We start from the raw sequence: 14,369 nt of genomic DNA, 5'->3' as shown, positions 1-14,369 counted from the left end.
CTGTTAGATCAACACAATGTAACTATTACTGATAGCTAGTGCGTAAAAGGGTCACTTCCAAGTTATATCAGGAAATTTAAATACAATCCTTCATATTATATTCCTCTCGATATTAACTCAAACGTAAGTCAGCAAGAATTTTATATACATAGCATATTTGCAATATCACAGTAAGACTTCGCCTAGTATTCAATTGCTATTTACTTAAGGTGCAAATCTGGCTTCCATTGAATTGCTGATACAGAGGAGTCCAGGACTTACACTTGTGCACCTTCTGTTTGCACTTATATGAGATTTCCTTGCTTGAGATGCCTGATGGTCTATTCTTTGTGTCCGCGGACTGAAGATTGAGGACTATCCTATAGTAACAACTTCACACTGAGTATATTTTGTGAAGATGCACAGCGTAATAGCAAATTGTCCAAAGTTCTAGGATACATTGACTGGTCTCCTTAAGCGCATCGCGAGGGCGAAGCCGAGAGTCTTGGAGATTCGGCTTCTATGCTTCGACCTGTAAAAAAACTGCTCCATCGCTTTTGTGCATAGTGGTCCTGGTCCTCTAGGCTTCGAACAGGGAATAGTTTGCGTAAGGGCGGTGAAGCTCCATCATTTTGATGCTTGATGAAATATTCGAATTGAACGAAAAGGACTAATTCCACACTGTAATCTATGACCATTATTGTAAAGACACCCTGTATCTTACTGCTTACTGCGTCGATTAGACCTGGAAGTTAGAATTGTTGTTACGTATTATTCCATTTAGGAACAATCCAAGGTGTTTCAGCAAATGCTATAAAGCAAATCAACGAAAATTTCGTGTTGAGAGTCAGCTTTAAATTAAATTGAGAAACAGTGTATGTGCTTGTGTGAACTAACTATTCTAGTATGCTATTGGCCAATAGTGGATCTGATATTAAGCTAAAATTGGCACTGGCTGAGGCTTTTGCTTTTAATCCTTCTGTCGCCCTGCATGAAAGGTACTGCGGACCTTTTTCATCGATTTGGGAGAGGTAAATAGTATTGTAGAACAGTAACCTGAACGTGAAGCGGACATGAAATTGAATTTTAATGAACCAACAAATCTAAGATTATATTGAGCAAACATGCCCATCAGTAGATGTTACAAGGAACATAGCTGATGAACATAGTGCCACAGTGAGATTGAATTTAACTTCAAATATTCTGTCTTCGACTGTCTTGATATAAAGCTGATATAAGACTAGATAGTTATACATACACATGATTCAATGCACTAAACATTCCCTTTCCATGAAAATCAATACATTATTCGAGATGATACATATCTCATGTTAGTCCATATTATCACAAGAAAACAGATTTTTCATCCACTGGGCTCCACTCACTAGGAAACCAGTCTCAGAGGCGGCTCTAGGATATTTTATACCCTAGGCGAAGAACATGTCTGCGCCCACATAATCTCATACCCCAAGCCAGAGTGAAGCATTTTCACCACATCATCACATTGTTACCATTTGTTTAAGCATTAAATAAAATAAAACTTACTTTCTAATGCCTCTCTCTCTATGTTATCAATAAATAATCTATAAGCCAATTATTTTTTAAGAACATGTTTATTGCTGTGGCATTTGGAATGAAATTTTACTAATATAACCACAAGACAACAGGAAATTAAAGTTTTATTGTAACGTAACGTAAACCGTGTCTATGTCAATTGTAAATATAAAACAAAAGATGGTTAAGATAAAGCAAAGATGAAGTTTCTTAATTCATTTTTAAGTTATTTTGAATTTGTTAATTTTTCTGTCAAAACCTAAGTAGCTTAAAAAATGTCAAAGTCAGTTGTTATCTGATTATATAAATTTGGTGCTCTGTGAAAGAAGGACCTTTGAATAATCGACAGTCTAGAGCGGGAAAGGTGGAAGAAGTGGGTATTTGGTGCACACGGGTAGGAATGTGAGGGGGTAAGTAATTCTTGAAGTATGGCTTCAAACCTTGCTTCCATTTACTACCTTATATAGAGACTTTAAATCAGTGACATTTCTGCGAGCATCCTGAGTTTAGATACTCAGATAATGTAGATCTTCTTTAGTCATAGAATGAACAATGGGAACACAGAAACGTACTATGGCCCGATAAATGTTCCCCTGCTCCATATAGGTAAGCTGTAATTGATCTTGGGTGATTCCATTTTTCATTAACTTCCTTTTCCAAAGTGTATAGAACGCTGGCGCACGTACGCTTTGGCTAATGTTAATAAACTGCACGTTAAAAAAATGCATGTCATTCCGCCCCTAAATGTTTCCGCCCTAGGCAGCCGCCTAGGTTGTCTATATAGATGAGCCGGCCCTGACCAGTCTCGACATTCGTGATCGTTTTTAGGGGGGAGGGGATAAAATGTCCAATGTGTCTTTGGAGACGACAGCGGTCAGCACAGGAAACTCGTGATTTCACCCTAGTCGATTGAACTTAGTTCGGTTAAGCAAACATATTCAAATGTCGGCTTCTACAACACTTGTCTTACAACAAAAACACACCGGTTCACGGAATCAAGTTCCATTGACAATTAGTGACTGACAGTTGTCAATTTCATCTTGCTTCTGCTATGATATAACTGATCCCCAATCCAAGTCTAGACCCTGGCTTCTAGCACTGGTCGGCGTTGCTTCTGTTTTTCTTTCTCAAGTTTGAACAGGTTTCACGTCATACTGTTCCTCTGTGATTCTCCTGTCGATGCGGAATACATTGGAATTCCAACCTTGAACTGGTGTTCGTGGTTTAACAATTGAACCACCCTGTCGAACAATGATGTACAGGGTTCATTATGAAAGTAATGAGCATGATGCTACCCTGACTCAACAATCCACCGCAGCGCGCGCTGCCGGCGCGGAAAAAGTAGTGGGTGGTCTGTCCTTCCAAACGCGCTCGGAGTCAGTCTGCTGCGAGCAGTGACAGCGTGTGGATATCGATCCGCGTGAAGCACGTTTTTACAAGTTGTAACACGGCGCGATGGAGGGTTCGCTCGAACAACGCTACGCCATAAAATTTTGCGTCAAGTTGGGTAAGAATGCTACGGAAACTTACCAGATGATGAAAGAGGCCTACGAGCAGGAGTGTTGGTCAAGATCCCAGGTCGGAAAATGGCACAAGTCGTTCAAGGAGGGTCGGGAGGAGGTCGCCGACGAGCCCCGTTCTGGACGCCCAACAACGGCCAGGACCGACGACAACGTTAACCGTGTGCGTGAAGTGTTGCGCTCAGACCGGCGTGTGAGCATTCAACAAATCGCGGATACCCTAAACATGTCAACATTTGCGGTACATGGGATAGTGACCGAGGACCTGCAAATGCGAAAGGTCTGTGCGAAGCTTGTGCAGAGGGTGTTGACGAACGAACAAAAAGAACTTCGAGTTTTGCGCTGCAGGGAGTTGTTGGCATTGTGTGAAAGTGAGCCGGACTTTTTAGACTCGGTCGTAACTGGAGACGAATCCTGGTTGTTCGAATACGATCCAGAATCCAAAAGGCAGAAAGCGGACTGGCACACCTAATCCTCCCCTGCTCCAAAAAGGCGCGCATGAGCAAATCCCGAATCAAAACCATGCTCATTGTCTTCTTTGACGTTCGAGAAATGATCCGTTTTGAGTTTGTGCGACCAGGACAACCTGTCAACGCAGGATTTTATCTAGAATTGCTCAAGAGACTGAAACGCAGGGTCGCCCGCGTTCGAAGTGACATCAAAGACTCAATAAAACTCCACCACGACAATGCACCAAGTCACATCGTCTTCGTCGTCGACTTCCTGGCCCGGAGCAGAACCGCAGTGGTCCCCCACCCCCTATAGTCCTGACCTGGCTCCTAGTGACATTTTTGTTTCCATGTTTGAAGAGACACCTAAAAGGAAAACATTGGGACTCCGTGCAGAACATTCAAGCCCATGTTACAAGGTTTTTAAAAGCCATTCCAGCCGAGGACTTTAAAGTTGCTTTCCAGGCGAGGAAAACACGTCTCCAGAAGTGTATCGATGCAAAAGGAGCGTATTTTGAGGAATTTTAAAGATTTGTAACAATCGGAACAGTAAAACAGATTTTCTAAAGCAATGCTCATTACTTTCATAATGAACCCTGTATGTTACATTTTAGTAATTTAGAGAAAAAACGAGAAAAACTTGTAGTATATTTCAGGAGTACAATAGGGAAAAATAAAACCAGGTGCAAGCACAGTTTCTCAATGAACTCGAAACTTAATATGAAATTCTGAATCACATATACTGCCATTCGCATAGAAGTCAGAGTCTACATCAAAGTTTATAATAGCAAGCAGTTAGTATTATCAATAAGTTCTGAAAGAGCTCGTTGGAATTTAAATTGTACAAAGAGCGTTCAATAAGTATTGCACATATGGGTATAACACTTTGGAATCTGATAATAAAATTTTATATATAGTTCCAATATGATGATAAAATTTTAAGTAAACAATGCTTTGAATCCCTCAAAATAGTAATAATTGTTATTTCCTGTTGTTCACACCTAAACCACAATGGACATTGAAATAGGCTTCAGGACCTGGCAATGGTTGATAATGGAATTCCTGTTCACAACCTGTGATGAATCAACCACATTAATTCATAGGAAGTTACTTCCGGTTTATAGGGATCACACATTTTACCTTGGCAGTATCCAATGTGCCATGGTATTCCACAATTAATAAGGAATGTTATCGTTTGTCACTGGATAAATTACGACGTGCTTTCCAAAGAAAGAGACCGGAGCTGCAAGGTAAAGTCATCAAACTCCATCATGACAATGCCAACCCTCACACAGCCATGATGACACAGCAGAAGATCATGAAAATGAGGTGGGAGATCGTCCCTCAGTCTCCCTATAGTTCAGACTTGGCTCCTTCGGATTTCTTCTTGTTTGGTCGTCTAAAGGCTCACCTGCGAAGGAAAACATTTGACAATGGCAAGGACCTAATTTCTTGGCCTGACTTTTCTTATACAAAGCGGCTAAAAATTGGACTGACCGGGCTCTCTAGCCATAAATGATCTGTCTCCATTGGAGGTACTAATGTTACATTCCGGTTTTCCATTAGTTAATCTAAATATGTGTGTTCCTTTGGCTTCCTGCATAATATCAAGACGATATTCAACCTCCTCCCATACAAACTGAGTTTGTCAACACCAATAGCGTGTACGCCTTTAGCGGAGTGTAGCTACATCCTCAACAGCGGTCCACTAGGCATGATCATCAGTGAATCCAGAGATAAGAAGAGAATCAATGGGATTATGTCAAGAGATCGAGGAGGCCAGGAAATTGGTCCACTACGGTGTATCCATATCCCATGGAAATATCTATCCAGAATATCTCAACATCAGGAGAATAATGAGAAGACATTGAAAAGCTCTAAAAAAAAGCTCCAACTCTCAGACTTGTGGTTGAAGATATTGTTGTAACATGTACAGCAAATATTGAAGTTTTCACTGAAGAAAAGTGACAGAATGCCTTATTGTGCTACAATACTGTGCCGTGGAAAATCAGCGCCCGGGGCGAGAGTATACGACGGCGCCTCCATACATATATTCCAAATAATTTTTCCTTTCTTTTGCCCCCTTTTCTCCCGATTTTTTTCGTCCTCCTTACTTCAGCGCCCAAGGCCGTCGCTCCGCTCGCTCCCCTACGGCACGGCCCTGTTGTGCTATAGCCCACACCACACTTTGCATTAAGAGTCTCATTCTCAAGCGAATTAATTGCGAAACAGTCATTGTGCTCCAGCATTAAGGCGATTGTGGCCGTTTATGTGGGAACTTATCGACAGTAGTTTCTGGTACTTGGAGTTCTTGAAGGATACAACGAATTCGTTTGTAAGGAATATGCTGAAATGCAACATGCTGATTGTCATCATTTTTTATTCGATACTTCGGTCCTTTTCTCTGCAGCAGGCTACAACTCTCAATTATGATGTTGGGCTTGTGGGAAAAATCTGCCCATATTGACGAAAAAGAATCTTTAATTAAAGTTTTAATCTCCGCATATACGCTACACTCTAGCTTCTCTTGCGCTGTCGTAGCTAATTTCTGTTTAGTAGCCTATTTGAACAGCACAGAAAATAGATGCCATAAAACATAATTTATTGATTTATGGTACATTTTGGAACTGCGATGCTCTAAAAGTTTGGAATTTGTAACTGAAAGTAATAGTAATCTGATCTTTGGAATATTTGTTATTTTTATAAAATACAAAAAGAATTTGTAATAATTAATAGGATAACATCAAAGCCCACTACGTGTGTACAATACAATGCAACGTACGTAATTTGAAAACTATGTTTTCTTGATATAAATAATTACGAATAATTTGATTTGTACAAATACGTGAGGAGTTGTAATTTTTAAAAACATCGACAAATTTTCTGAAGGAACAGATCAACGAGTTTCTAAGGGTTTACTAAAACCCAGTTGGTAAGAGCGGGAGAAAACACTGTTGTAAAATTGGACAAGAGCAGATAGATAAACAGAAGAGATTGTAAGATAAAGAAAGTTGACAAAAATCAATGTACGTATGTCGAAGTATATATACTCATTTCTTTTTTTGGAAGTTGACTAAAAATAAATGAGCGTGGCTAGAAATTTCTTTTCTCTAAAATTTGTACCTGTTAAATGTAATGGAAATAAATACAGAATATCCTGGTAATAAAACCAATAAAGTAGCTTTATAACTTTTATGATACTCCTGACATTAACATTTTAGAATTGGACTATTTAAAATTCCTGTTCTTCGCATAGGAAGAACGGGTTTATGGTTCATATTTGAAAGCTATATTTGAACTCCTCCACCCTTAGGATAAACATTTTGATGATACAAAAAAATAAGAAGAAGAACCAGATTCAACCTAAATGCTAACCATGTTTCGAAATTCAATTTGAATGGTTCAGCTATTTTTTCGTGATGATGAGAGAGACAACGTCGGAAGTATTATAGATATTATCCCCTTAAAAGTGGAATTTTCAGAAAGACTGGGCATGCACTCATTTGTTTTCAGTAAAGAGTTCATTTACCAAGTTTCATTTACCAACATAAGGGCTTGTGAGATGTACTGTTCAATACATATATTTTATACTTCTCCCTCCTTCTTACGTTAGTATATGAATTTTAATGGAAATAACATAAATTAAAAAAATGTTTCAAGGATAGTGTTAACTGTTAAAAAATCACACCGTTCAGCCTTTTTGTCCGCAATGATGAAATAGACAACGACGATATCAATATTGTGACAAAAAAATTCTCTCTGTACCCTTAAAAGCTAAAGTTTCGAAAACACATATGTTAGATACCTGACTGCTTATTTTTAAAGAACAACGAGCTTCATCTTCCTAACTTGATGGTCTTGTGGGATACTCTACTTGGGCATAAATTTTGAACCCATTTCCGCTCTATTTTCAGCTCCATTACTCACTTTAATGAAAGTGACATAATAAAATATCAATTCGAGGCAGAAAATAACTCCGCTGAAAAATTAGCTTCAAACCGCTTAGCTGTTTTCTCGTGATACGATCACAAAAAAAAGATTACTTTCATTTTTTTTATTATTTATGGAGATGAATACTTACTTCAAGCCGTGGTTCTTTTGGAAGATGAATTGATTCTTGACCTCCACATGATACGCACAGAACATTGACTTTCTCCAAGAACTCGGCTGCTCTGGCGTGCAATCGGCGTTTCTGATCGGCAGTCAGTAAGGAGTAGGCAGCGTCACACCATGATTTATTGCCAAATTTACAATACTGACAGCTATACCATTTCGGAAACAGTCTTCTCGACTTCGAATCTATGGAGAGTTAAAACTTGATTAAACAAATCCAAGTTAAATTCAATAAACTGTACATTCACTAATTTGGGTTCAAGTGTCGTTCTAGTATCGATGCTATATGCGACTATACCTTCTGTTTGAAGCGAGATTTGAACCATTGTTTAGATTCGTGTCCGGGGCAAGAGCCCAAAGGAAAATACATTAAACCTAGTATTTTGAATAACATTCCAATAATTATTATTATTTAAAATTTCCAAAACATCTTAATCCCAATTCAATATTTGAATACGATTATAGATCATGGCTAAGACTTTGCTTCATCAATATAAAATTTTTCGAGTAAAATTCTGAAGGCTTTATAGACTCCTTAAACTAAATTAGTTGATATTTTAAGATATATGTCGGTGAAAATTTCAATTATGATGCATTTAACTATATACCAATTTTAAAGACAAAATCGACAGACATCGAAAAATAAAACTGTGTTTTAAGAAAAACTTTCTGGACGTTAATCCAATCAACGAAGGTCCAAAAACGCTGATTAGAAAAAATAAATAAATAATGTAGTTCTGAAATTTGGCATAGTTATGTGGGAGAGTACCCTAAACCCATCAATCAGAAATAATATAAATTCTGATTGATATTGTGATGTTTACACTTGATTGGCAACACTGACAACCTAGAATGTTGGGAGACGGTCACACTCAACGTCTTTATGCTATAGTGTTGAGTGATGATTCTGCCAAACTTGGTGTATAAACGTCTTATCGTACGGAATCTGTTTTACACTTTCTTATTTTTAGAATTGGTTTGCAACATTCACAAACTGGGGTCCTTGGGAGAGAAGTACGTCCACAATATATTTTTTTCTAGTGACGAATGATGTTTATGCCACGTTTCATGGATATTAAATCCAGTGGTACAGAAAGCATCTCCCACATTGTATTTAAAATTCGTTGGCAACATTGATCAAGTGGGAACGTCTGAGTGCAAAGTGATGTCAAACCGTTGCCCGAGGCACATTCTAGCAATGAGCCAAACAGGAACATGATGGGCTCAGGCGCTTACGCGTGATGCATCGTAACATTCATTTTTACTTCTTTCGAATATGCCATATATAGGGTCACAAACATCAACAAACTGGCCCTTTATAGGGTCAGGCTGCGAGTTTGCCCGTGATTTGAAAACGGTTTTTCGTACTTCTTATGGCAACAGGTTTGAGACGATATGTATAAGTTTTACCCAAGTACTTGATTCCGGTATGGAACCATCCCTTGTGAGTATTAGGGATCAATCAGTAGTATATTTACATAAATTTTTAACATAAGGTCTACTTTAAACTTTCAGCGGTTGTGATGATTTGGTACAAAATTACAAACAAGAGGACGAACTTGTTCTTATATCACTGAAACATAAGTGAAAATATACGCACCGATTTCATTAATTATCGCTAAGACTGGAATCTCGTTAAATGTCATTTAATGTTTCGTTAACTCTATGCAGTAATTCTGGGAATGAGTAATTAAGTTTTCAGCATTCAGCAACGTCTGTTATTACTTATCATAATGGAAGAACTCTTTTTACTTAATGTCTTTTTAATTTTTTCAACTAAAGTATAAATGTAACCAAGAAAGTTCTGTCACTTTTTCACCCACCACCTTCGACCATCGATATGTCACCTAAGACTTACCTGGGAGATTGAAAATAGTCTCCATCAGCATCGACTACCTTCTGCCAACGTTCTGGAAGGCCATGGATTCCATCGCGGTAGAACTTGGTGGGCCGTGAAGCGAAGAAGGTATCAAGATCATTTTACACCTCTGCTAGGAATTTGAACTTGTGTCCTCTAGGGTGATTGTCCAAAGAATGGAACAGGTGATAATCGGACGGTACAATGTCCCGGAGTATGGCGGATGCGATATTGTTTCCCATCCAAGGCATACAATGGTGTCCCGGGTCATCCTAGCCACGTGAGGCTTAGTGTTGTCCTGTTGCTAACTCCAGAGTTTTGAGTTTTCCTTGAGCACGGCCCAACTGCTGACAGTACACAGTTGCATTGATGCTCTCACCACCTGGTAGCAGTTCCCGATGCACAATGCCGCGAGCAGTCCACCAAACACCCATAAGTACCTTCTTCTAGTGCAGTGCTGGTTTCGTCTGTTTTGGAATTGGTTCATGGGATGCTAACCAATAATGACGGCTCCGTGAAGCTTTGTGCAGGACCCACTTTTCATCACATGTCAACACTCTGTCAAGAAATGGTTCCTTCCTCAGACGAGACAGCAAAGAAACAGAGGTGTCTGCTCGCGCTGCCTTCTGGCCTGGAGTCAAATCATGTCGGACGCATCGACCCAACTTGTAGTGCTCCTCAAGTTGATGGAGTATTGCCGAATGGTTTCTCCACTGACATAAAATTGTAGTCCCAGTTCCTCACATGTTTGGCCACTGTTCGCCTCAATTGCTGCCTGAAGATCTTAATTTAGTACATGTGTTGGTTTTCCGGCACGTGGTGCGTCTTCGAGTGTTTCGTCATCGTCCTTAAACTTGTTAAATCATCGCTGCACTATTCACGTAGTCTCTACACCCTCACCAACGGCCTGGTATATCTTCCGCCCTGCTGCAGCGGCGTTTGACGCCAGTTTGAACTCGTACAGCATACACGCTCTTATGACGCTCTGTGGAAGTCCCATGCTCACTCTGTTCTTACGCAAATTGACAGTGTAACTGAACTGTGACAACCGGGTAGTATGTTGGAAATGCCCACACCAATAACATTCCTTCGACTTATCTCCATTTGCATTCAACTCATAGTGTGAGGGACAACTGAACACAGACCTCCACAAAAAGCGACAGAACTTTCTTGGTTACCTTTATATATTTAACGAATGTTGATATGCAAGTGACATGGTCCCTTATTTATATAGGTTTCAGGAGGCTAATAAGAATGTATATGTATACTAACTTATTTGCTCTGGACACCAGCACAAGATCTTGAAATTTTCTCTTTTTTCCTTAGATCCACCTTTCTGCGTTTCTGTTTTATCTTCGTGTTGTCTGGCACATTGAAGAATGGAATATTCTATAAGTCTTCCAATTCCTGGAAATAAAGGGAAGTGAAATATTTAATTATTGCTAATTTTATATCGTTGATAAAGTTGATAAAACACACACAATACTAACATAGTACATAACTTTTAATGTGATAATTACATTGAAACGCTATCATACATACATGAATCTTGAAATCTTAACCAAGTTTTAGAGCCTCTAAGGGCAAGATCTGCAGTTTTTGATTAGTGGGGAAATAACATGATTAAATATCTCTCAGCAATCAAATATAATGCAGTATAATTATTATTGATCGAGATGCACCTTGCTGACAAAATACAACTAAAGTACAGGAGCTCTTTAGTATGAGATAGTGCTCTCAACGGGTCGGGTCAGGTCGGGTCGAAGACCGACCCGATCCGACCCGTGACCCGAATTGACTGACTCGACCCGATGACCTGACCCGCCCCGAGTAACCCGACCCGTGATCCGATCCAATTGACCTGACCAGACAACCCGACACGAGCTGACCCGATTGACCCGACCCGCCAACCCGACCCGAGTAGTTGACCCGACAACCCGACCCGAGCTGACCCGACTAACCCGACCCGATTTGACCCAACCCGAACCGATCCGTAACCCGACCCGTTTGAGAGCACTATGGTCACGGCACTGGGTGAACGCCAAAATACACTCCCATTGGGAATTAAACCCGGACCACGTGTACCGAAGTCTTACACGTTAACCACTAGCTAGATCAAGCGGGGGATTTGTATATGCATATTAAATATTTAGCACTTTTGAGGTTTGGTTATTTCTTTTTATAACTGATACCAGTGTCCGATGTGGGAGAAATTTATTTTTTTCTTGTTTTAGTTCTATGTGACGAAATTTTTATTCAAGGTCAGTGTTCTCACCTGCTCGGACGGCAGGGGGGCTTCTCGGAAGGCAGTAGCAAGAGTCTCTTGGCAAGACAAAAGGAAATCGTTTAACTACAATGATAAGGGTTGAGGAAACCGGAAAACACCTGTGATTTTTCCAACCCTTGAACTTCCATTCCAAAATAGGTTCTTATGATTCCGGGACCCGCGACACTTTGATTTCTCTTTCTCGGTAATTAAAACATATTTTACAGTATAGCTATATAGTTGCAAGTAAGAAGATACACAATATGAATTTTGTAATTTAAAATTCAAAAATACAGTATGATAATTAATTATAAAGTACTAATTTTATTTCATCACTTTCAGCCCTACAAATGAAATTCAAACAATTCGCTCCCTAGGTCTTGGTCATCAATACTGCGTCTTATTCTTTGTCTTGCACAGTCAAGTCTTGGTCCTGCATTTCGTAGTCTTGGTGGTCTTTCATGCTATACAAAAGCCAAGAATGCTCGCCTCATCGGTACAAATGAAGACCAAGTGTGATTTTGATTATGGTCTTTCATACTATACGGAAAGCAAGAAAATATGCTCATCGCTACTTCGTGATCACCAAAACAAGGCCAAGAGCAAGATTACTATGCACTTCGTCTTGCAAATCCATCTGTATCTTATTCTTGTGTCGATGTTCTTGGGCTTGGTGAAATAAAATGAAATATTCAGTTTAAGGTCCCTCGATTCTGCACAGAGGTTAAGGGATATTGTGACCATGAGAAATGAATGCAATGGTGGAGTGAAGAAAGTGGGAGGAAACAGGGGAACTTCGAGAAAACCCACTACACGGCGTTTCTCCACCACTAGTGCTCTCAAACGGGTCAGGTCAGCTCGGGTCGGGTTGTCGGGTCGGGTCAGTCGGGTCAGCTCGGGTCGGGTTGTCGGGTCGGGTCGGGTTGTCGGGTCGGGTTATCGGGTCGGGTTATCGGGTCGGGTCAGTCGGGTCAGTCGGGTCGGGTTGGGTCAGTCGGGTCAGTTCACTTTGGTCAACTAAGTTTAGGTTGAGCTTAAACTCGGCTGGAGTCGAAAACTGCTGTTTTACACTAGCTGCCTAATTAAAAATAACAATTTTCAATTGATTTTATAGAAGCCATAAATGTATTTTGAACACTTGCAGCTAGTGTTTTTATGGTAAATGCTTATTTTTGTACTTGTGTGTACTTTAATTTTTAAATGTGGAAGATTGATTTTACCAATCGACTGTAATATTAATATCTACGCCAATATGGAGTCTGGATTTAGAACAAAACTAGAAGTTGTTTAAGCAAGGCCAAAAGAAAGATTGAATATGGACGACCAAGCCCATGCAAGGCCGCGGTAGCTCAGTGGTAGAGAATTCATCTCTGGTGCATGGTGTCCATGGTTCGATCCCAGTAGGCTTTGTGAGTTAAGTAGGCTTTGTGAGTTAAGTAGGTGTGGAGAAACGCCGTGTAGTGGGTTTTCTCTGGGTTCTCCTGTTTCCTCCCACTTTCTTCATTCCACCATTTCATTCATTTCTCATGGTCACCATATCCCTTAGCCTCGAAGCAGAATGGAGGGACCTTAAACTCAGGGGTGTAGCCAAGGGGAAACCATCGGGTCCAGGCTCCCCAAATGGTTTCCTGCCCCCCCAAATGAAAAGCTTTAAAAACATCATAGTAAAATTATCTCGCTTCCTTCATTTAAAAGTAACAAAGTTATTGACAATTAATAATTTACGGTAAAATAGTATGGAGAAATATTGTTTTTCCATACCGATCGAAAAATAGGATGCATTTTTGTGACAGCAGATTACATAATTTACTGCGATTTATATTTGACAGTTTAAAGACAAACATTTTAACAAGGTATTATAAATACAGCCATAAAACAAAGGTACTAAACTGATTTGTAAGTACATTATATTTTTATATGCTTTAACAAGTATTTTAAAAGACAGAGAATGGAAAATTTGGTGAGAAACAATGTTTTTATTCAGTTTGGATTTCATTCGCTCTCTTTTATTTTATTTCTACTCAGTGTAATAAAATAATTGTTTTTTTTCTTTTTTTTTAGTCACGAATAATAAATAAATATTTTTGTCAGGAAACTATAAAGAAATTAAGTGAAATTTAAAGAAAATCAATCTCGTGTACATAAGTTCTGTATACAAGGTCTTAAATTTAAATAAAAAGGTAACCAAGAAAAGTTTTGTTGCTTTTTCACCCACCACCTTCGAACATCGATACGTCACCTAACCTGGAAGATCAAAAATAGTCCCCATCAACATCGACGACCTTCTGAAAACGTTCTGGAAGGCCATGGAATCCATCGCGGTAGAAGTTGGTGGGCCGTGAAACGAAGAAGGTATCAGGTGCATTTTGGACTTGTACTAGGGATTTGAATTGGCGGCCTCTAAGGTGATTGTCCAAAGAATGGAACAGGTAATAATCGGACGGTGCAATACCCGGGGAATATAGTGGTTGCAATATTGTTTCCCATCCAAGGTGGAGAATGGTGTCCTGAGTCATCCTAGCCACGTGGGACTTAGCGTTGTCCCGTAAACGAGGACCCATTTGCAATTCAGAAGTGATGGCTCCAGAGTTTTGAGTTTTTGTTGAGCACAGCTCAACTGCTGACACTAC

General features: G+C 39.6%; 1 protein-coding gene across 1 annotated transcript in view; it reads right to left on the bottom strand.

Annotated features, from left to right (window-relative positions):
- The window catches only part of LOC145686004 (adenylate cyclase type 10-like), a 71,571-nt gene that overhangs the window by 23,306 nt on the left and 33,896 nt on the right, over positions 1 to 14,369 (bottom strand). The window contains exons 4-5 of the mRNA XM_081758837.1: positions 10,746 to 10,880; positions 7,584 to 7,801 (exon numbers count right to left, since the gene is read on the bottom strand). Coding sequence (XP_081614963.1) covers positions 7,584 to 7,801; positions 10,746 to 10,880 — 353 coding nt within the window. The remainder of the gene's footprint in view (positions 1 to 7,583; positions 7,802 to 10,745; positions 10,881 to 14,369) is intronic.

This window comes from Thermobia domestica, chromosome 5 (assembly GCF_964235325.1).
Source record: "Thermobia domestica chromosome 5, izTheDome1.hap1.1, whole genome shotgun sequence".
In the NCBI taxonomy this organism is placed as follows: Eukaryota; Metazoa; Arthropoda; class Insecta; order Zygentoma; family Lepismatidae; genus Thermobia; species Thermobia domestica.
The sequence above is the reverse complement of the archived record's forward strand: the minus strand, read 5'-3'. Positions and strand labels throughout refer to the sequence as shown.